The 24,866-nt window shown below is 41.6% G+C and overlaps 1 protein-coding gene across 3 annotated transcripts in view; it reads right to left on the bottom strand.

The window, feature by feature from the left end:
• Positions 1-24,866, bottom strand: part of pck2 (phosphoenolpyruvate carboxykinase 2 (mitochondrial)) — a 73,458-nt gene that overhangs the window by 46,529 nt on the left and 2,063 nt on the right. For 2 of the 3 annotated variants that reach the window (XM_061805758.1, XM_061805760.1), the window contains 2 exons: positions 13,155-13,373; positions 11,328-11,512 (listed from right to left, as the gene is read on the bottom strand). In XM_061805758.1, the coding sequence (XP_061661742.1) occupies positions 11,328-11,512; positions 13,155-13,373 (404 nt within the window). Of the gene's footprint in view, positions 1-11,327; positions 11,513-13,154; positions 13,374-22,770; positions 22,801-24,866 lie in introns of all 3 variants that reach the window. The other variant, XM_061805761.1, reaches the window with a different exon arrangement.

The following is a 24,866-nucleotide window of genomic DNA, read 5'->3' as shown; positions in this document are numbered from 1 at the left end:
TTGTCAGCTGTTACAAGTTCTGGACCTACCTGATTTGGGGGGGTTGTGAGCTTGTCAACCACAGCAAACAGAGCATGAGTATTGTTGAGGTTCTAACTAATGATTTCAGAATAGTGTTGCTGTCTAGTCCTAACTAACTCTTGGGTTAAATTACAAAGACACTGTTTATGGAGGTCATAGTCAATTTGGAGTAGTTTTTCTCCACTTGCGTTCTGCTTTAATACACTTTGGTTTAGAGCTCTTGACATCATTGTGCTCCTCCACGGTGTACTAGGTCACCTCAGGATGTTCTTAGTTTTACAAAGAGCGATAACATTCATGGCATTTGAGATTTTTTATGTGAAATTGTCCAAAAGTTCATCAAATGTCTCAGCATCCACACTCTGTGGCACAGCTACAGTCTCCATAAACCTCATAGCAGTACTCTCATTTATGTACCTTTTCTTTAGAAACAGAGGTTGTCTAAATCTTTTGAAGAGTTTGTAATTCAAACAATACACAAAAATGGTCAGTAATAGCCACATCCTTTATGTCAATTGACAGAATTTCTACATCCTAAGAGAGGACCAGGTTTCAGATGTGATCCTAAGTGTTGGTTGAACTCTTAATATGTTGAGAGAGGTCAAACGTGTCTCGTATTGCAAAATGTTCTTTCAGTGTTTTTTCCATGTTCTTGTCAACATGAATGTTGAAGTCCCCTGTTATGACAAAATAGTTGTACTCAGTTCAAATAACTGACAGCAGTTCTGGAAAATTCATATATTTTCTATTGTATCCTGGAGGCGTATCAATGATTAAAACAATAACCTTTGGGTCACCTTGAACTAAAAAACACAGATATTCGAAAAAGCTCAAATGACCAAAGATAATTTCTTTAAATTGAAATAATGATATAAAAATAACAGCTATACCTCCACCCTTTTCCCTGTTTGACACTTGTTTGTAAAATTCAAATTTGCTGGTGTTGCCTCATTTAAACATGCATTACAGCTACTTAGTTCACCATGTTTCATTTAATAAAAAAAGGTCTCGATCATAAATTGCAATGATGTCAGTAATCAACATTGATTTGTTACCCAGTGACCTGATATTAAAAAGAGCTAGTCTCGTAGAGATAGCTGGAGACAATGGTTTGATTGATTTACATTTTATCCTCACTAAGTTAGTAGTTCTACTTTTTTGTGTAATATCTCTTTGAACAACTTTGTGTCCCTTCTAATTACAGGGATGAAAAATGCCTGATCTCCAGAGGGTTCTGAGTTATTCTGGAAAAGACCCGGAAAATATCAGTCCGATTTTTAGATAAGAGTCTTCATGGGTGGAGAAGGGGCCTTTTGCATCTTAGAGGATGGTGGTTTCAGGCAAGGAAGATGGGAGGAAGATCTTGGCGTGGTATGAGGTGGACCGCAATGTTGACAATCGTCCTCATCCTTTCCATCAAACCTAACAATGCAATCAGGCGAGAAGAGGGGGAGGCAATATTTACTGCAGATTGTTTGGTAGATTCTGAGGTGTGGATGGCTCCAATGGGGGACGAAGAGGTGTGGAAGATTTAAAGTCCTGGGACATTCCATTTGTCATTTGCTCCTCTGATTGTTTAGACGACCCAAATGAGTCTGTTGGCACCGTGTCTCGCCTTGTCTCTTGTTCCTCCAATTGGGAACAACTGCATGTTTTTGTCCTTGATTTTTCTCTTTTTGGGGAAATGAATGACAGACATACAGAGTAAAAAATGTTGGCAGCCAATAACTTAACTCCTTGTCTATTTAGACAGAAACCGTCTGCTTTGTAAAGATGCTGTAGGAATAATTGTGATCATAATTATCATATATTTGCTTCCAATAAAGAAATGCTTTGCTCTGGTCGAGATAACGTGGCAGCCGCCTAGCAGTAGATAGCAAGAACAAGAAATCTAATCATCAGAACTGTTAGAACAGCTGCCTGTTAAAGAAATGATGACCACACATGCACTCAGCAATCTTCCACACACATGAATACACAAATGAACAAACAAGTACACTTTGTTTGCAACTGTTTTGCTTGCGGTCTCCTTTTTGTAACATCCGTGTAAATAAGGGGCGTCTTAAAACTAAATAAATAGAGGTGCTGAGGAGAGGATAATCAGAGAGTGCAGTGGTGAATTGTACAAAACAGTTCCTCTCCTCTCTCCTCGTGAGACTTGAACTGGTGTCTTTGCTTCCTTTTTTGTCCTGTTTAATGAATGTCTGATTGGTGAACCTGACATTTACTTGGTCCTTCGAGCCGCATCTCAAGATACCTGAGGACCGTGGCCACGGCACTTGAGAACCTTTCCGGGACTGGGCCTCGACTTTGCGCCTGGAGGCTGAGGGTTGACGAGAAGCCGAAGGAAGTGAAGACATCTCTGATGAGTAGGAAACTCCCACACTCATGAGGAATGAGTGAATGTGTGTCTGAGTGACTGCGGCAGAACCAAACCTCGAGAATACTCGTTACGATCGAGTAGACTAATTAGTCTATAAAACTGAGAAAAGGGCAAGGTGTGTCCTGTACGTGAGCTCTGTGAAACGTGTGCATGTGTAAAAGTGAGTGGAGGTTCGCTACCTCATTTGAACAGGAAATTGAGTGACAACTGTTTGAGGATGCAGAGGTAAGAATTCTCCGCCACTTGTGGTAGAAGCTTGAGAATTACCTCAAACGGAATGTAATTGTCACCCTTTTCAGGGGGAAGTCAGTATAGTCACCCTAGGTGAACCACTGACTCCAACAGGGGAAAAACAAACAGCAAAATTGTTGATAAATAGCAAAATAGTTGAAACACAACATCTGAAAAAAAAAATGATGTGTAAGGACTAGAAGTTTGTAGAGAGCAAATGTCCTACTAAAACAAAATATCTAGATTTGTGGATAACACAATATGACTTTGCTGGCCAGCTCAACATACACACACAAAATATATATAGTTAACCTATACATATAATAATATAATATAATATAATATAGAATTGGAATAAATGCATGTTTTGAAGCAAACAGTGGCATTCCTGAAGATCACACTCCAGGGAGTGTGTATCAGGGCAATTAAAAAAATGCTCTTCATGTGAATTGAAATAATCCTATAAAACAATGGATTGAAAAACATTGGGTTGACAAACCGACTGGCAGCCTGTAACAATACGTTAACCAAGCACTACACGCAGACGGAGAAAGGAGAAATTTATGGAGCTTTATGCGAAAGATTTAATCATTGTGGCCGCAGATGAGGAAGAGAGCAGCCATCTCCCCATCAAAAATGTCACAACTAATGCTCCCAAAATGCAACTTTTTAATTTGTCCCATACGTTAGCTAACTTCGGGCAGCGGCAGACTACATGCCGAACTGGTCGCCAGCCAGTTGCAGTGCAGATGTCGACACCATCACTGAGCGGGAATCGATCCTACGCTGCCTTCACTCGAAATGTCCCTTTGAGGGAAACCCGAACTATAACGTGGCCCGCAAAAGAAATGAGTTTGACTTCCCTCCAATACACCATCAGAAAAAAAAAACAATGTAACAAGTTACTGTGCTTTAATAACCGTGTTAGTGCCATTTGTCTATTCATCCTATGTCTGTTTATGAATTAACATCTACTGTACATGCAGTTTTACCCGAACACTGGCATAGACTGAGCAAGAACTGAATGACATGGACAAAATAGCAGAAAGAAACACATGGATACACCTTACACACTGTAAAAGGTCATCTCAGCTGAGTCACCCAAGGGGAAAGGTGAGCAAAGACCAGCATACGGTGGGTGCAGATTTATAGTATCTGAAAATACCTGAAGGCTGGTGAAGATCTAAAAGACACTTGACTCATTTCGGGGTGACTTGGTCGACATGACTTCAAAATGGCTAAATAATATGATAGCATGTTGGGCTGCAACATTGACAGCCGTAATGATATTTTTCTTCATATGCTACTTTTGGACACCTGTAAAGCTGACAAAAATACAAACCAACAGAACCAATAATTATACTCAGTCAACTATGCCTACCACACATAAGATAAAGAGGCGCAACCTCGTTTGAATTAACATTGGTCAACAACTATGCAGGAGTCACCGAGGCATGAGAGGAGGACTCCATGTGTGCCTCCCAGTGAATCAGTTCAGCTCTTATTCAATTCCTTGGCAGAGTCTAATTGCTGGGGATTCCATCTTATCTGCCCTGGGCCACTAATGCGTGTCATTCCAAAAGAAATCCCAACACAATGTACCCTGGAGGTAATGACTAAAACAACTCCTAACAACACTTGTCAGAAATGGAAAAGTGTTTATCCAACAACTAAGGCAGTAAATGATAAACTGATATTTTCTACAAATGTTGCATTGGCTAATTTCTCCTGTGTTCGCTTTACAAGGACAGGTTTTAAGGTGGGAAGTCTCAACAAAACATGGTCATGATATCCATCTGCAAACTGCCCCACTGCTCCCATGCAGCAATTTGTTGTGGTGGTGTGTTGGTCAAAAGTTGTATGACACCCTGATAAATGCAGCAGGAACGTGTACACTGCTCTTATCTGTGACTGTTTCCATCCAAAGCAGAGGATAGACAATTGGCCGCATCCATCTTTGGACGTCCCCTTGGGTTCTCCCGAAGGCGAAGGTCCTCTTGAAAAGATGGAGATCTGACATACATTGATGCAAATGGCATCCCAACTCCATACCAGATGAGTATAAATTGGTTAACGAGATTGCTGCAGGATGGGAATCCATCTTATTACGGATAACTCTGAATAAAAACGTTGACAGAGTCAACTGCATACATTACAATGTAGAGAAACTAGGTAATTATACGGAAGCAGGCTTTATTGCCATAAGGGAACAACCAGCTGCAACCTCACTCATGACGTTCCAGAACCGCATAACGGTCGACGTGCTCCTGGCCGAGAAGGGTGGTGACTGCTCAATGTTCGGTGACCAGTGTTGTTTGTTCCAAATATTACAGCACCTGATAGGTCACGCACAAGGGCCATTCAAGGCCTCCGTACCCTGAACCACAAGATGAAGGAGCACTCTGGTGTAAACACATCAGCCAGGTCTGAGTGGTGGGGAAAAAAAAAAAAAGTTTGACAAATCTAAAAATTTGGTGTTCTCTGTCGTAGTTTCTATCGCAGTTTGCAGCTCTTCTTGCATTGTGTGGATGTTGTTGTATTCCATGCATAAAGGCATCACTTAAACAACTTATAACCACTGCTATTGCCCCGACAAATTCAAAAATGGCAGAAATATATCCACTATTGGCACCACAGAATAATGACAGTGATATTGTTGACCAAGATGATGACGTTATGACTTCTCTTCCAGACCTGTTCTCTGATCCAGAAGATTACAAGTACTTAGTGCTATATTTTCCTCCGAGTGTAAGCCGAAAGGGTGATCTAGTAGATGATTTAAGGATTTAAAAATTTGGTGTTCTCTATCGGAGTTTCTATCTCTGTTTGCAGCTATTCTTGCATTGTGTGGATGTTGTTGTATTCCCTGCATAAAGGCATCACTTAACCAACTTATAACCACTGCTATTGCCCCAACAAATTCCAAATTGGCAGAAATATATCCACTATTGGTACAACAGAGTAATGGCAGTGATATTGTTGACCACGATGATGACGTTATGATTTCTCTTCCAGACCTGTTCTCTGATACAGAAGATTACAAGTACTTACTGCTATATTTTCCTCCGAGTGTAAGCCGAAAGGGTGATCTAGTAGATGATTTAAGCATTTGAACAAATGTAGGCTAAACAGGAGGATAATGTAGAAATAATTGTAAATGGTATTAAGTAACTGCTTCTGACTGCAATGAAGAAATGCTTTGCTCTGCTCCAACTCAGTTACTGCTCTGCCTGCAATGAAGAAATGCCTTGTTCTGATCCAATTCAGTTACTGTTTCTGCCTGCATTGAAGAAATGCTTTGCTCTGCTCCAATTCAGTTACTGTCTCTGCCTGCAATGAAGAATGCTTTGCTCTGCTCTAGAAAACGTGGTAGCAAATGTAGGATAAACAGGGGGGAAATGTAGGAATAATTGTGATCATAATTATCATGCATCTGCTTCCAATAATGAAATGCTTTGCTATGCTCTAGATAACGTGGCAGCCTCCTAGCAGGAGATAGCAAGAACAAAAACATCTAATCATCAGACCTGTTAGAACTGCTGCCTGTTAAAGAAATGATGACCACACATGTATTCAGCAATCTTCCACACATGCAGGCGCAAATGAACAAACATGTACACATTGTTTCAAACTGTTTTTCTTGTCGTCTCCTTTTTGTAACATCCATGTAAATAAGGGGCGTCTTAAAACTAAATAAATAGAGGTGCTGAGGAGAGGATAATCAGAGAGTGCAGTGGTGAATTGTACGAGACAGTTCCTCTCCTCTCTCCTCGCGAGACTTGAACTGGTGTCTTTGCTTCCTTTTTTGTCCTGTTTAATGAATGTCTGATTGGTGAACCTGACAAACACCCTGCTATATTGCAAGTTCTCCCACTTAGAAATCATTGAGGGGTCTGAAATTTTCATCGTAGGTGCATGTCCGCTGTGAGAGAGATAAATCTAAAAAGAAAACTCCAGAAATCACAATGTATGATTTTTTTAATGATTTATTTGTGTGATACAGCCGCAAATAAATATTTGAACACCTGAGAAAACCAATGTTAATATTTGGTACAGTAGCCTTTGTTTGCAATTACAGAGGTCAAACGTTTCCTGTAAAAGGTTGTCCACCAGGTCTGTACACACTGCAGGATGATTTTGGCCCACTCCTACACACAGATGTTCTCTAGATCAGACAGGTTTATGGGATGTCGCTGAGAAACATAGAGTTTAAGCTCCCTCCAATGATTTTCTATTGGGTTTAAGTCTGGAGGCCAGCTAGGCCACGCCAGAACTTGATATGCTTCTTACGGAGCCACTCCTTGATTTTCCTGGCTGTGTGCTTCAGGTCATTTTCACGTTGAAAGACCCAGCCACTAGGTTGTTCCCGAAAATATGCGGTCATCCTCTCCATTATACAGTGCAGTCGTCCTGTCCCATGTGCAAATAAAAGACCCCCAATAATGATGCTACCACCCTCAAGTTTGACAGTAGGGATGGTGTTCTTGGGGTGGAACTCATCATTCGTCTTCCTCCAAACACGGTTAGTGGAATTATGACCATCTTGGTCTCATCTGACCACAAAACCTTTTCCCATGACTCCTCTGTATCATCCAAATGTTCATTGGTATACTTAAGACGGGCCTTGACATGTGCTGGTTTAAGCAGTGGAACCTTCTGTGCCATGCATGATTTCAATCCATGACGTCTTAGTGTATTACCAAGAGTCACTTTGGAAATGGTGGTCCCAGGTCTTTTCAGGTCGTTGACCAAGTCCTCTAGTGTAGTCCTGGGCTGATTCCACACTTTTCTAAGGATCATTGAGACCCCACGAGGTATCTTCCATGGCGTTCCACTCCAATTGAGATTGACCGTCATGTTGATCTTCTTCCATTTTCTAATGACTGCTCCAACAGTGGACCTTTTTTCACCAAGCTGCTTGACAATTTCTCTGTAGCCTTTTCCAGCTGTGTGGGGAGTTGTACAATTTTGTCTCTGGTGTCTTAGGACAGCACTTTGGTCTTGGCCATCTTACAAGTTTGAGTCTTACTGATTGTATGGGGTGGACAGGTGTCTTTATGCAGCTAAAGACCTCACACAGGTGCATCTGATTCATCATAATAAATGGAGTAGAGGTAGACTTTTAAAGGTGGACTAACAGGTCTTTGAGGGTCAAAATTCTAGCTGATAGACAGGTGTTCAAATACTTATTTCTAAGTGGGAGAACTTGCAATGTAGCAGGGTGTTCAAATACTTTCTTTTTCTTTTCTTCACTGTATAATGTAATTAGTGGCTATGCCCCACAGCAGGGGTGCCCAGACTTTATTACCTCAAGATCTACTTTTGATGATGATGATGGTCTCAAACCATTTAAGGTTAATTATATTGCCTCCGATATTTAAAATACAGAATTAGCTTTTTTTGCACTGTATTGTCTGTGCTTTTATCCTGGATCAGGCTGTGCCAAGGTGGAATTTTAAAATTACACACCATCTCATCCTGCCCTTTCTACGTTGGCTTTTGACCAGACCTTTCCCACTCGGAAAAGAGAAAATCTCGTTTAGTTTAACCAATTTTTCTCCGATTATTCACATACTCCGACAGTCAATGCATATTAAAACAACAGCATTTCTCTTTTAACTTTCTCCCTTAATATCTAAACTAAACATAAGCAGCATGTCAAGCTCGTCTTTCCTCTACGTGTTGTGACCTAAAGCAGCAGTGGTGGACGCTGTCATTATAAAACACATTGATGGGGTGTGTAAGTCCTGTAACATTTGTAATTAGGAGTGTAAGCAAGGGGTAAAGCAGGAAAAAAGAGTGTGTACATCTTTAAGAGCGGGGGTGGGGGGGTTGGGGCATATGTAAGGTAAGGCAAGAAAAAGGGTGTGAGAGACAGAGAGTTCCATGTGCTGCCTAAAGAAACCAGTGGCCTCTTCTTTTCATTTTTTACAGTATGTATGTGAATAGTGCCATTGGATGTAACAACCAGTAATCCCTCACTCATTGAATCACATTCCAATTTGCACTGCATTTTTTTTTGCTCGCAACACAGAATATCTCAGAAGAGACTGCATCAGCGGTGCACAATTGCGCACGCGTGTAGTTTAGAGGGAACATTGGCTGATGGGTTTTTTTTTTGGCACGACGTCCCACGATCAACCAAGACTGCCTCGCGATAGACGCATTGAGCACCTCTGCCCCACAGGTAGGATGTGACCTCGAGTTCAAAGAAATTCGGGAAGGATGTAGACGAAATAGTCCTGAGCATCCCAGACAGAGAGAGAGTTGTGATTGGTGCAGATTTCAATGGACATTTCGACAAAGGAAACAGGGGCGATGAAGACGTGATGGGTAAGTATGGCATACAGCAAGGATCTTTGAGGGGCAGATGGTGGTGGACTTCGCAAAAAGGATGAAATTGGCAGTGGTGAACACTAATTTCCAGAAGAGAGAGGAACATAGAGTGACCTACAAGAGCAGAGGGAGTAGCACGCAGGTGGATTATATTTTGTGCAGACGATGTAATCTAAAGGAAGTTTTCAACTGTAAGGTTGTGGTGCGGGAGACTGTGGCTTGACAGCATAGGATGGTGGTGTGTAGGATGACTCTGGTAGCAGGTAGGAAGATTAAGAAGAGAAAGGTAGAGCAGAGAATCAGGTGGTGGAAATTGAGAAAGGAAGAATGTTGTGTCGGGGCTTTTGGAAAGCGGAGAAACATGCTCTACATGCTCAGGAAGAGCTCCCAGAAGACTGGAATACTCCTGCCAAGGTATTCAGAGAGGCAGGCAAGAGAATACTTGGGTGTCTTCTGGTAGGAAAGGGGAGAAGGACATTTGGTAGTGGAAGCCCAAAATACAGGAAGTCATCCAAGGAAGGATATTAGCAAAGAAGAAGTGGGACACGGAAAGAACTGAGGAGAGGCATAAGGAATACATTGAGATGTGTTGTAGGACAAAGGTAAAGGTGGTGAAGGCAAAACAAGAGGCACATGATGACATGTACACCAAGTTGGATACGAGAAGAAGGAGAAAAGGATCTCTACAGGTTGGCCAGACAGAGGGATGGAGATGGGAAGGATGTGCAGCAAGTAAAGCTGATTAAGGATAGCGATGGAAATATGTTTACTGGTGCCAGTAGTGTGCAAAGTAGATGGAAAGAGTACTTTGAGAAGTTAATGAATTAAGAAACTGGAAGAGAAGGTAGAGTACAAGAGGCCAGCGTGAATGACCAGGAAGTACCGATGATTAATAAGGGGGAAGTTAGAAAGACACTGAACAGAATGAAAAATGGAAAGACAGTTGGTCCCGATGACATACCAGTGGAGGTATGGAAGCAATTTGGTAAGGTGGGTGTGGAGTTTTTGACCAACTTATTCAACAGAATACTAGCGGGCGAAAATATGCCTGAAGAATGAAGGAAAAGAGTGCTAGTTCCCATTTTTGAGAACAAAGCCAATGTTCAGAATTGTGGACAATGAAGTCATGGGAAAGAGTAGTGGAGGCTAGACTCACGACAGAAGTAAGTATCTGCCAGCAACAGTATGGTTTCATGTGGTTTGTGTGCTGAATAGTTGGAAAGAATACTTTGAGAAGTTGATGAATGAAGAAAATGAGAGAGAAGTAAGCGTAGAAGAGGCAAGTGTGAAGGACCAGGAAGTGGCAATGATTACTAAGGGGGAAGTTTGAAAGGCACTACAAAGGATGAAAAATGGAAAGGCAGTTGGTCCTGATGACATACCAGTGGAGGTATGGAAGCAATTTGGAGAGGTGGCTGTGGAGCTATGATCAACTGTTCAACAGAATATTTGCGGGTGAGAATGGAGGAAAAGTGTGCTTCCATTTTTTTAAGAACAAATGGGACTTGCAGAGCTGTAGCAACTATAGAGAAATAAAGTTGATGAGTCACAGTGAAGTCATGGGAAAGAGTAGTGGAGGCTAGACTCACGACCGAAGTAAATATCTGCCAGCAACAGTATGGTTTCATGCCTAGAAAGAGTACCACAAATGTACTATTTGCCTTGAGGATGCAAGTGGAAAAGTACAAAGAAGGACAGAAGGAGCTACATTGTATCTTTGTAGACATAGAGAACGCCTATGACAGAGTACCAAGAGAGGAACTGTGGTACTACATGCGCAAGCCTGGTGTGGCGGAGAAATATGATAGAATAGTACAGGACATGTATGAGGGCAGCAGAACAGCGGTGAGATAAGCCGTAGGTGTGTCAAAAGAATTTAAGGTGGAGGTGGGACTGCATCGGGGTTCTGCACTGAGCCCCTTCCTGTTTGTGATAGAAATGGATAGGCTGACAGACGAGGTGAGACTGGAATCCCCTTAGACCATGATGTTCGCAGATGATATTGTGATCTGCAGTGAAAGCAGGGAGCAGGCAGAGGAAGAATTAGAAAGATGGAGGTACGCACTGGAAAGGAGACGAATGAAGATTAGCCGAAGTAAAACAGAATATAAGTACATGAATGAGAGGGGCAGAGGAGGAAGAGTGAAGCTCCAGGGAGAATAGATAGTGAGGGTGGACGACTTCAAATACTTGGGGTCAACAATACAGAGCAATGGTGAGTGTGGTAAGGAAGTGAAGAAACGGGTCCAAGCGGGATGGAACAGTTGGCCGAAGGTGTCTGGTGTTCTAGCTGCTCAAGTTTGAGACTCTGTTCTTTCCAGGATTATCTTAAAGGGACATGTGTTTTTCAACTTGCCTGCCATGCATCCTGGGAAACGCTCCTGTCTTGCTTGCTGCCAGTCAGATTCGCTCATCCAGTTGCCCAGTTGGCTTTTGATGCCTTCAGCAGGGATGGGGATGGTGTCTCTCTGCCTCTTGGTCACAATTACTGTCTTGCTCTCCACTCGAGCCACGTCTTTTGGGTCTGTGCGTGCCAGCCAGCTGTCACAAACAGAACATGTTGCATTCTTAAAGGTCTAATCTGGAGGAAATGTATTTTATTTGTCTGTCATACCAGTTTAGGTAAAATTTCATAAAAAAGTATTTAAAAATTCTCAACACAACTAAAATTAAATAAATTAGCGTCAAAGTCAGTCTCAAGATTTTGTTCCAAATGTCACTTAGATTTGGCAAGTTCCGTCACCCTCCGGAATTTGATGTCACGGCAAGACAACATTTAGCCAGAGAGTAAAAAAGCTAGCAACAATAATGCAGAAGTGTGTTGCATATGGCTGTTCTGCGTCAAACACTGACGTAGTCATCTTACATGAATGGCCGAAACATGAACAGATAGTAAATTAAAGTGGACAGTAACATGTTCCAAGCATTTCACAGAGGACTACTTTGAAAACCCAGTACAGCGTTCACTTGGCTTAGGTAGAAAGTAAGTACATAGGTATTCAATTGTTTAGTATTGACAAGTATCTACCTCATTTTAAATATAAGTACAATACCGATAGAGATATATATGTCGGCTAATATCCATATCCATGTGATGTTTAGGAGGTGACGAAATTTGGACACTGTATAAAGTTAGTGTACTGTTGACGCTGAGGTCTTCCTGAAATTCGACTACGGCAGTGTGTGCTCTCAAGTGTTAGGTGCATTATTTAAAATACCGGCTAAATGCATGTCAATAATGCGAAGAATGGGCTATAAACATGTGATCTTTAAACACAGAATGATACAGAAGGTTTCGAGTTTTGTTTTACGCTGACTCAGTCGCTAGCACAACAACAACAAACAACTCACTGCTGTGTGCGAGCAGCATCAGACGTTTACACGTGTTTGAATTAGATTATTTCCTCAACAAGGTGTACGTAGATTTCTTGAGGCATCTACCAGTCTGTGTTTTCGGTGCAAAGTTCCACGTCATCTTCATCAGCTCTCACCTTGAACATGTATGGTTGAATTACACCTGCATGGGATGTTTTTTCGAACATGGGAAGAATAAGAAAATTCCTCCCCTTCAGTTCCTATCTCTTTCATAGAGCATTCTGTAGATTATTGGTTGTTTGTCACGATGCCAAGGAGGGGGATACACCTCTCCTTGGTGTTACGGCTTGGGTGCCTTATCTATGTTGTAGTTATTTACCTCCGGCAGTCTACGTGTCGCCGCTCACTGTGTTCCATGTCCTCAGAGTTCAATAATCACTCATTGCTTCGGAAAACCTTGTGATCTATTATACACGCACAAGAAGCCAGTAGCATTTACACATTCCATAAAAACTTCTTCATCACTGCTGTATATCTTCTCGAGATCCCACTCACGTGTATGATTATCTTTATAGGAAGCCATTTCTGTACTGGGGTTGCCCAGGAGTGACGTCACACGGAAGCAACGTCAAAAGAGCCTCAGTTTGAAAGATATCGGAGGCATTCAGATTACAAAAAAAATGTGCATTTTGGCGCTAAATTATTTCATTTTTGTTGTGAGAATTTTTTAAATATTTTTTATGAAATTTTAGCTACATTTGCATGATAGACCAATAAAATACATTTCCTCTGTATTCGACCTTTAATCATATTATTTAATACCGATGCTCAACATTTATCTCACAAGCCGTGAATGTAATCAACTCACCAGTTTTCATATTTGGGGAGTTTTTTGACCATCCCTTCCTTCTCCAGGCCTGCAAGGATATTGGACATCTCCTCTGAAGTGCCCGTCACAACATGCACGCCACTGGGCTTGCACTCGTCTGCCGCACCCTTCACAAACCCTGCCACATCAGGGGGTAGTGAGGGGATGGAAGCCACGGACCGTAAACCCAGACTGGCACTGACAACCCCTTTTCTGAAACTGATATTAAGTCATGGCTTACTTTTAGGCAGAGGGAGTTTAAAAAAAACAATGAATTTGCTACTAAATTGTTGATCTAGTCTAAATAGATAGAGTATAACTTCATAAGTATATAGTCTAACTCAGTGATTCCCAACCAGTGTTCTGTGCCACATTAGTGTGCCGCCAGTGCTTTTCAGGTGGGCCGTGGGATCTTATCAAATTTTACTTAACTCAAAAAATGATTTATTTACCAGAAATAATGTATCTTTGTTCATCTATTTATTCCAATGAAACAGTGACAGGACAAATAAATCCTATTCTATCACTGCTCTTACGTGACATTGTCCTCAACAGTTAGCTTATCGCTAATACATCCAGTACACTTTTGTTTTTATATTACTTTTTGTTCTCCTAATATATTACCTTTATTTTATTACATTATGATTTTCTAATAAATAAAACTATTGATGTAATTAAAAAAAAAAATATATATATATATAAAGAGAGAGAGAGAGATAGATTAATAAATTGTTCACGATTTGGAGTGAATCTCCATAAAGCTACTGAATGTTTATATGTTGTTAAAATAAATGTAATTTCATATCATAAAAGGGATTGCTGCAAAAAAGTCTAGGAACCAATGTGATTATGGCACATGCAGTAAATCTATGTGTTCAACCCAAGTTTTACTCAGACAGTATTTCTCAAATATGGTAAGCCCTTGCCCATTTTTTTTTTTCCATAATGTATGGTATTTTCACAACCATAAGGTGCACTTAGAAGTCTTAAATTCTCTCCTTATGTGCACGCTGGACTCAAAAATCTGTAAATGCTGTCATGTGACTCACCCAATAAAATACACCTGAACACATAGTATTGTTAGCATGTATGCGGTGGAACCCGGGAGTCAGTGAGGAACAATTGCATTTCACATCTCTAAAAGAAGCTTTACATTAGCCCACACACTTACTCTGTAGGCAGGTCATTACTGACAATGTTGTACACACTCACAGTGTCATATCAAAACTAAAATAATCAAACCGCAGCAAATAGAGTAGCATAACAAATAATAAAAAAAAAAAATAAAAGAATGACTCACAAAATAATTGACACAAAACATGGGCTTTAAACGCTATCTACATGCTCCCAGCATACTTTGTAGTACTCAGGACCTCCATAGTGCCGCAAAGCATGACGGGAAGAGGCAAATAGCTCTCCTTTATTGTTTACGTTTTTATATTGTTTTTATTGGATGTTCAAAATAAATGGAAAAATTATCCCTAAAAAATAAACTTAAGTGCATTTCACAGTATCATTTTTTCTACACTTTTAGCTTAATTGCATTCTTACCTTTTATTTTTTTTATTTATGCTACTTATAAATAATACAAATAGAATAAATGATAATTATTAGTGATGCATGAAAAAGAAAACTGGACCAAAACTGATAACTGAAAGTAACGTAATCAAGGCAAAAACCAAAAGTCAAAAGACAGAAAGGTTCATCCAGCCATCCATTTTCTTAGCCGCTTATCCTCACAAGGGTCGTGGGAGGGCTGGAGCCTATCCCAACTGTCAACGAACAGGAGGCAGGGTACACCTTGAACTGGTTGCCAGCCAATCGCAGGGTACACGGAGACAAACAGCCGGACTCACAATCACATGTAGGGGTAATACAGAGAGTCCAATTAAGGTTGCATGTTTTTGGAATGTGGGAGGAAGCCGGAGTGCTCGGAGGAAACCCACGCAGGCATGGGGAGAACATGCAAACTCCATACAGGCGGGTCTGGGATTGAACCCGGGACCTTAGAACTGTGAGCCCAACGCTTTACCAGCTGATCCACCGATCTGATCCTAACGGGACAACGCGAAAGGAAAATAATAATAATAATAATCAATCATCATCATCATCATCATCATTAAAATGAAACAAACATGGTAGGCGAATGCCACACCCTTGCAAGCCTCATGCATGAACACAAGAATCGTGCCACAATGTCCAAAAACTGACACCAATCATCACAAAAATTTACACAGACATTTCTATTCATGGCATCAGCAACCTCTGAAAGTATTACAATCAGCTCCATATTTTAGAATATATCGAGATTACACTTTTCATTTACTTCTTCCAGTCTATCTGGTCTAACCGGTCCAAATATTATAGACGTAAACCAAGTGGGATGACCAGTTGTTGCAACGTTAAAGAGAAAACAAACTCGCTTCCTACTAAAGCCTGCAGCACATTGCGATATGGGGTCATACCCAATTGGAGCCGACCATTGTATAAAAATAAAAGTTGCCGACGCAATATTGAAAGACGGGATATATGAATGCCATGAACTGTGAGCCGGTAGAGGCATTTGATGCTGTGCAGTAGTAAAAGTAGAAAAGCTCATCCATGCCAAAATAATTTCAATCCAATTTGATTTACCAGATTAATCCACGTTTTCAGTATATTTTTTATTGCTACATGTCAAACAAGTTGCCAGTAGGTGCAGTAGATTCTCCCCCCCCCCAAAAAAAAAAAACACTCTTGAGGCTGTGCAATTGGGCAATTTGTTGAAAGGAGTGTGTTGAAAAAAAAATAGCAGTCTTTTGTTGATTTTACAAACTCAAAACTATTTTGTACAAACTTTCTAGGATTTACCAATCCTTTGAATCACAAAACATTTATAATATTTAGTTGTATGATCACATCCATCCATCCACCCATCGACTACTTTTCCAGGTCAGGTCGTGGGAGCAGTAGCTTTATAAGGGACGCCCAGAATCCAGCGTGTCCTGGGTCGTCCCCGGGGTCTCTTTCCGGTGGGATGTGCCCGGAACATCTCACCAGTGATGCACCCAGGACGCATTTGGATCACATGCCCCAGCCACCTCATCTGGCCCCTCTCAATGAGGAGGAGCACCATCTCGACACTGATCCCCTCCCGGATGACCGAGCTTCTCACCCCATCTCTGAGGGAGAGCCCAAAGAACCCCCCACAGTACTTCCCGAAGGATTAGGAGGAAAAGCCCCCACCCCTACGCCACAATCAGAAAACGTGGTGTTCTATTATTTCACTTCTGTGCTCACCACGGATTGTCCTTAAATACCACATTCAAGCACAAGGGTCTTTAAATGTGCACTTGGCACCAGGACAATCTAGGTCGCAGTTCTATGATCAATTTTGCGGATGTGTCAGATGCATTGTTCTGGACACTTGGGAAAAGAGAGGGGTGAAGCTGTCAACTGATCACACCTAGTAGTGAGTTGACTCCAATAGTGCGGGTAGATGCTGTTCCGACCTGTCAGGCCCAGGGTCTGTGAGGGTCTGTGAACGTCTGGCAGAATCCTCTGTCAGAAGTAGCTTGATTCTGTCAGAAGTAGCTTTAAGTCCTACCTCCAGCAGAACTTAATCCAATCGCGGGGTCAGAGGGGGACATTGACCCCGAGTCGACCATGTTTCACATCTCCATAACAGAGATGGCTGACCGGAGCTATGGCTCTAAGGTAATCAGTGGCTGTCTTGGTGGCAAACCCCAAAACCATTGGTTGACACCAATTGTGAGAGATGGTGTCAACCTGAAGAAAGAGTCTTATTCGGCCTTTGTAGCCTGTGGAACTCCAGAGGTAGTTAATTGGTACCGCCTAGCTAAGTGAAATGCAGCTTTGCTTTGGTGGTCGCTGAGGCAATAACTCGGTTATGGGAGGAGTTTAATGAGTTCATGCAGAACGACTTCCAGAGGGCTTTGAGGAAATTCTGGTACACCATCCAGCGTCACAGGAGGGGGAAGCAGTGGACTATCTACACTATGTATAGTGGGGATGGGGTGCTGCTGACCTCCACTTAGGACATTGAAAGGTGGTGGAGAGAATAATTGAAAGACCTCCTCAGTTCAAATTACACACGTTCCTATGAGGGAGCAGAGTGTGGGTTCTCTGAGGCAGGCTCGACTATATATGGGGTTGAGGTGACTGAGGTAATTTAAAAGCTCCTCGGTGGCTCTAGATATTGTGCGGTTGTCCAAAATTGATATGCCTCTGAAGCATCATGTGGAGATCAGGGACAGTGCCTCTGGATTACCAGATTGAGTTGGTGCTCCCCTTTAAAAAAGAGGGACTGGAGTGTGTGTTTCAACTACAATGGGATCCACTCCTCAGCCTTCCTGGACTATTCAGAGATTCTGGAGAGGAGAGTATGTCAGGAAATTTAATCTCAGATTCAGGAGGAGCAGTGTGGTTTTCATGCTTACCGTAGAACAGTGGACCAGGTCTACAACCTCAGTAGAATCCTTGAGGGCGTATGGGAATTCACTCAACCAGTCTACATGTGTTTTGTAGAGGCGTTGAACCATGTCTCTAAAGGTGCGTGCTTTAGGAGTATGGGGTGGGGTGTCCAACAGTAAATTTGACTTATTTCTAGAGAGAATTCGACTCAAGCCAAGGCTGCCCTTTGTCACCGATTCCGTTCATTGTTTTTATAAACAGAATTTCAAGGCATAACTGAGAAGTACAGGGGGTCCAGTTTGATGACCTCAGGAGTGCATCTCTGCTTTTTGTATATGATGTGGTTTTGCTTGTTTGATCAAGCTGTGATCTCCTACACTTACTGGAGTGGTTCCCAGCCAACTGTGAAGCGGCTGGGATGAAAATGGACACTTCCAAAACTGAGAAGTAAGGAAAGTAGGAGAAGAGTGGAGTGCCTTTCTCTGGGTCAGGAATGAGATGCTACCCCAAGTGGAGAAGTTCAAGTTTCTTGGGATGTTGTTCATAAGTAAGTAAAGAATACAGAGATTGCCAGGTATATCGGTGCAGCGACTGTGGAGGAGTGCATTGGAGGCAGGGACAGTTTTAAGGGCCAGGTTTAGTTGTTGCATGGGTTGAGTTCTGAACTATTAGGCAGTTGCAGGCATCTGAGACGGGTGAACTAGTGAATGGAGGGGCTATACAAAAACACACCCCCACATTGCCTGGATACTCTAACGAACAACTCCAGGGTTTTAAAGCGGCAGACCAAACCGTCAAAATGTTGCGAGCAAATAGAAGAAACCTATCAGGACAGATATCACCTAATAGAAACCACCTATCAGGAAAAAATAGGTCCTCTTAAACCAGGGACATCAAGCAGCTCGCAAATTGGTTTAATCCAGCCTGCGAGATGATTTTGTAAAGAATAAAATGACAGTATGGACATGAAAAAAAAAAAGAGCTGCGATTTTTTTTTAAATAAAAAAACTGCTGTTCTGATTGCGTCCACTGGATGGGACAATAACAATTATGTTCAGCAAGTAAACAGTTTATACCGGGTCAGACCAAGTAGGTGAAGCGCACAGTCCCAATGAGCTACTTTGTGTTCTGTTCATTGCCCCAGTATGTCTCTGTCTTAAAGAGAAAAGTGAACTCAGGGTACAGCGTGTTCCAAGAAAAAGGGTTATCCTCCTTTTTATTCACGGTGGTTCACAGCATGTTGCAGTGCTGCAAGAATATAACCTTTGTCGCCACTATTTGAGTCTTCATGCCAACAAAGATGACAACTTTCAAGGACAGTGGAGAAGGGAAATGGGAAAAAAACGCAGTGTAGTTACAGCAGAGACATCAGTGATGCTATTGTGAAGGCTAGCTACTTCAATGCTAATTAAATTGCAGTTGATTCAACAGCATTTTATGAAGGCGAATTGGCAAAAACTTGTATGATGAAGGCAGGGGAGATTGTGCGCCCTGAAAGGCGCCAGGCTTTTGCGATTATGAGGCTGACATGAAACATGGCTGTAAGATGGGATTTCCGATTTTTTGTTGGATTTGGACAGCTAGTTACATCACAAAGTAAAGCAATTTATTGCATTTTCAGTTGCAATTGTTGAAAGCACGGACAGGTGGATTGTAAATACCACCACGGTGGTGAAAAAGGCCCAGCAGTGACTCCACTTCCTGAGAGTGCTCAGGAAGAACAACTTGGAAGTTAAGCTGCTGCAGGCTTTCTATAGAACCACCCTTGAGAGCATCCTCACATACTGCATCAGTGTGGTATGCTGGATCTACAACAGCAGACAGGAAAGCTCTGCAAAGAGTGATCAACAGTGCCCAGATGATCATTCACTGCTCTCTGCCCTCTCTAGAGCACATTGTCAACTCTCATTATCATACCTGAGCCACTAATATTGTAAAGGACTTTTCAAGTTATGGTCATCACCTGTGTAATCTGCTGCCCTCTGGCAGGCAGTCCAGGTCCCACAAAACATGGACAACCAGATTCAAATACAGTTTTTTCTCGAGAGCCATCAACTCCTTCAAATCAAAATCACTGAACACAACAGTACCAGTCACTCACATTTGAAAAATGTACTGGTGTGGCCAGTCACGCCCACAAATATAAAGTTATGGGTGTGTCCACCAGTCATGCCCGCAAATATGAAGTTGCGGATGTGTGTTTTGTTTGTAATTATGAGTGTACCCCTTTAAGAGTGGAGGGTGGTGGTGTCAGGTAAACTAGGAAGTAGAAGGAGATTGGTGGATTAAAAAAAAAAAAGACATTAGCCTGTGGTTCACTGCATTGGATCAGTGGCACAGATCAGAGGGAACATTGGTCAAGACTACACAAAATAAGTGACGTCTTTCAATACCTATGTATTTATACTCATAACAAATTTTACACGTGGGATTTTTTGTGCTCGACTGTGCAAATTTGCGAGTGCGATGGCGTGCAGGCGCGTAATGCGCCCGTCAAATCACAGTGACTGCAGTAGGGTCATGTAATATTATGCAACTGCACTTTTGTTTGGTTTCCTTGGTTTTAAGCCTACCAAAGCCTGGACAGGGAGCACAAGACTGAAAAATACACTATGTGCATTTATTTATTTATGCAATAACTGTGCCTTGATGTAATGATCTGTTGTTTTTAGCTAAGATATTCTTCTATTTTTTTTTCTATTTTATTCATGCATGCACCTTGTGGAGAATCACTCATCATTTTGTTGTATGTACAGCATATAATGACATCAAAGGCTTTTTATTGATTTGATTGATTAATTACAGACATTGCACAACTGGCCATTTGAAGCCGCGGAGTTGATAACACTTTGACCGTCACTGGAGAGCTCCTGGAAGATATGATGACAGCTGCTGATACCCCCCCCCCACCAGACCCCCCCACCTCACTGCAAAAATAAGCATTAAAGTGTAAATAATGAAATGAATAATAAAAAAATATATGTTCATTGATAATAATAAGCATTCAACGTGTACATAATGTAAAGAACAATAAAAAATTATGTTCATTTGCCTTTGGCATTGAGCAGTGATGCGAAGGGTGTGTGACAAGCAAAAAGGCAACGTGAGGGACAGAGGAGGAGGACGCACATATACAACTTAAGTCCACTAAAATTAACAAATGCCGCAAACTATGAATTAAAAAAAAACATTAATTTACAATGTTTCGTGAAGTACCAATCCAAAGATGTTTGCCTTTGACGGATTTTAATAATCTTGTGAAAATTTGCAAGGTAAACGTCATTGAAGTGAGCGATTGCCCGACGTGTTAACACATTTTCTCTATTCTTTTGAATAAATTTGGAAATGTCATGGAATTTGTCAACATTTTTTTTATTCTGGTTAACGGTATTGTGGCTGCCTCCTCCTCTACGCCGCAAACTGCTCCTGCATTGCATTGTTGCAGCGCCTCCAGTCTTTAGCTCTGCCGTCTCATGGTGCTCCTGAATGTCTTAAGATCTTCATGGTCCTGACCCAACTCGTCAATGTCCACAGCCTTTCCCAGTGAAACAATTTAATCAACTTCAGGTTCAACCTCCACTTCGATCCTCTCAAAATCCCGTAGAGCAGCTGCATGAGGCCACCATGCACGCATGCCTTTTCCATATTTCTCGACGATTTCTTGTTTTATTTTGATGGAGAACAAAATTCTTGTCTTCTTCTCACTGGCACGGGCCATCAATTTCTTGGGCCCCGTGGTGAAAAAAGAAGAATAAATCCGCAAAGAAGTTGTACAGTATGAGTGTGCCCGAGCGTATGACAATGGATTCGGTGACGAAGATACAGGATGTGCGTCACGGGTAAAGATTGACATCCCTTCCAGCCAATGCAGGGATGTGATGCCAGGAAGATGCTAAGTGCTAGCCAATGAAAGAGTAGCTCTATTGCGCCACACAGACCAAAATACAGGATGTGTGTTATGGCTCAAGATTGATATCCCTTCGAGCCAATGTGATGCAAGGAAGATCGTCTGGCAGTAGCCAATGGGAGAGCAGCTCTATTGCACCTGTTTCAAACATTCGATGGAATCCAGCGCCCTTTTTTTCCTTTCATATCCGGAATTTCCTTCCTAACTAGAGATGAAATATTTCCAGAAAGGCTTTTCGGAACCTTTATTTTTCATTAATAGAGACGTTCATATGTAGAGGTATGACTGTATTCACAAAAATTTCTCAGCCTTTTGCAGTTCCAGTCCTAAAGGCAGAGGGCAGGCCACGACCGAGCTCCAGGGCCCGGCCGCGAGCAAGCTCCGGGGTTTTGTTTATGCACTTATGTCCCGCGCGTCGGCCTCTGAGAAGTCAGACTCCGCGTCATTACTGTCTGAAGAGCCATCCGAATATTCAATAATATTGACAGCCACAGCCAAATCTGCATGGACGTATTCCTCCGTCTTCCTGATCAACTGATACTTTTATTTCTTCATCTGATGATGATAAATTAGAGAAATCAGCGCTGGCCATAATTGTGTAGGAACGTAACCGAGCCTGTGGTTGAGCACATGACATATCACATCCGCACACGTACTGTAGGTCACGTGACTTGCCAAAATGTCAGTGACCGGGAACATTCAAAAATGCCGATATAAATATCCTCAACACAACATTAAATGATATCTGATGAAAATCTTTATTTTACAGTTACATTACCACTGACTTGTCCCATCTGATACATTATTTTCAATGAGTATACTTCCCCTTTAACTGTTAAAAAAAAATCACCTTTTTATGAGACTATGCTGACATATACTCACTATGTGAAGAAAAAGACATAATAAACATTGAGACTAAGGATGCATAATAGACAGAAACATTAGGATGATTCAGGATCGTCAACTGACTGAAACATACTCACTCACCTCTCCAAGAGGAAGACTGTACAAAAGGACAGAGGCGGGACAGTAGAAAACATTAATAGTGTATATTTTATATATTTATACAGCAAAGAAGAAAGGTATTACAGAGAAGGAACACCAAGTTTATAGACAGTTTACACTGGATCGGGAGGTGTTTTCTTATCAAACATTACCAGATTTTGTGTAATTATATGGAAAGGTGATTCAAAACAGATTACCCGGTTACAAGCACACGCAGCATGCACTGAAGTATGCAAGGCAAATAGTGTCAAAGACATCTTTCAAGCATAAAAACAAAATACTCACACTTACATGAATGCTCACATTTACACCTGATGACCACTTGAGAGTCATTACAAAGCATGGAAGAGAAAGAAGAGGCAAAAAGAAAGAATGCACAATGAAGACAGGAGTCAATTAAGTAGCTTCAGATCTAGTCTGACAAGGTTTAACACCATAGCAGCCGAATGCTGCATAATTACAATTTTTTTTAAACATTCAATATTTGACTTACTAACATACCCATGCACACAAATTTAGATTGATTGAGATAATTTCTCATGTATAAAGCATATATTCCCCCCAAAATTGTCAAAATCCAATAGATTAACTATAGGTCAGCATTGAAAAAACCTTCACATTTTAGAAATGTATGCCACCATCAAAAAGGTATACACTTTCATTCCGATATGCTCCCATCACCTACAGGTTAGGATTATAAAAAATATTGTGGTTCCGATTTTCTACATTTCAGAACTAGGGTCGGTAGGAAGTTTTTGTTTTTGTTTTTAATAACAAAATAGTCTTTCAGTCTGTCTCCGGCACATGGTGCCTCCATTTTCTTGTCAGTTCTCTTTAATTCACATTCTCTCATCTATAACAAGATCAAAATTCATGATGGCATCTCCCTTTGCGAAACATTCTTAATATAAGCAGAGGTGATAAATAAAAGTGGATTTTTGTAAGATTTATTGTCGGGCAGAGGTCATATACGGCAGGGCTGTCCAACAGGGCAACGTTAAAAAAAAAAACAAGGCAAAAGGCTTGGTCCCAAAAACATGAAACAATGTAAAAAATCAGACATGGCAAAACATGAAAACCTGACTTGATATGACTCAGTAACGCTATGACATTGGACGAACCAGTTACGCTAGCTGATGCTTTTGAACACATGCATATACATACAACAATATGGCATGAAAAACAAGGCTTAAGTATACAACGTAATCAGGGTGCAGCAGCACGCATGAGGAAGTGGCATACGACCACGCCACCTATGGCGTCGAACAGTTCAAATGTGTCCATCCTCGTGCTTACTTAATGTGCCCATTACGCTCATTTCTCTGTAGTTTAAGCTCCTGTTGTTTTGATAGCAAACTGACGCGATATCAAACACCTGACTTAACTCTGTGCTTCAGCAGCGGCACACGAGACCTGCGTGCTGCGAATGCGCACGGGGCCGTGGAGAACCACACCCCTGACATATTTATTACATGGTGTCAAAATGTTAGGGTCGGCAGGAAATTTTAGAGTTGGGAAATCAGAACCACAAGCTTTTTTATGAAATGTGGTTCACGTTCATTCTAGTGAGGTTGAAAAAGGTATAGCCTACACTTTCATTCCAATATGATGTAATAAGTTTACATAATTTGGCAGAATTTGTGGAATATTGTCACTGTTTTTTTTAAATATGACTGAACAACAACCATCAGTAATTTCTTTATGGTTATGCTTTGTTTAATGATTGTCATGCTCCTGGCATCCTCCCCAGGCTGGGTGTGGTCAGCCAATTAGTCGGCACACACCTGCACCCTGGTTTGGCTGAGTACACCCGGTACTTATAGGACACGAGGGACAACTAGTCCACCGTCAGATCGTTGACCTTCATGTCCCGTTCCAGCACTCTCGTATCCCTGATCGACAACCTGTGTGTACCGACCTTCGCCTGTTCTCCGACTCACCCCATAAGCCTGACTCCCTTGACACTTCTGCCTGCTTTGAACGTTCTCCTGTATACCTGACCTGCCGTGTACCGACCCTCGCCTTTTCCCGGACCATCCAAGTAAGCCTGCCTCTTCTGCTACTGCTCCTCTTACGGACTGACTTGCTGATCATAGACCTCGGACCGAATAAAGGCTTTTGTACTCTACCTGCTTGTCTCTGGAGTCGTCTGTCCGCCCTCGAGCCTCGTCGTGACAATGATTCTGCTTTTCTAAACTGGTTGACACTTTCATTTGAATCCCATGAAAAGAATATAAAATTTTCTCTGCCTGGCTCTTTATGTTTTGTTTAAAGAATTCTACCCATCTTTTAAATTCTGCCTGGGTAATCAAACATAGGAGTACAACTGTGTGTTTCCTCATTTATTCCATAAAAGTAGTGCTGTGAATTTCAAAATATGAGCAAGT

This window comes from Syngnathoides biaculeatus, chromosome 19 (genome assembly GCF_019802595.1).
Source record: "Syngnathoides biaculeatus isolate LvHL_M chromosome 19, ASM1980259v1, whole genome shotgun sequence".
Lineage (NCBI taxonomy): Eukaryota > Metazoa > Chordata > Actinopteri > Syngnathiformes > Syngnathidae > Syngnathoides > Syngnathoides biaculeatus.
The sequence above is the reverse complement of the archived record's forward strand: the minus strand, read 5'-3'. Positions and strand labels throughout refer to the sequence as shown.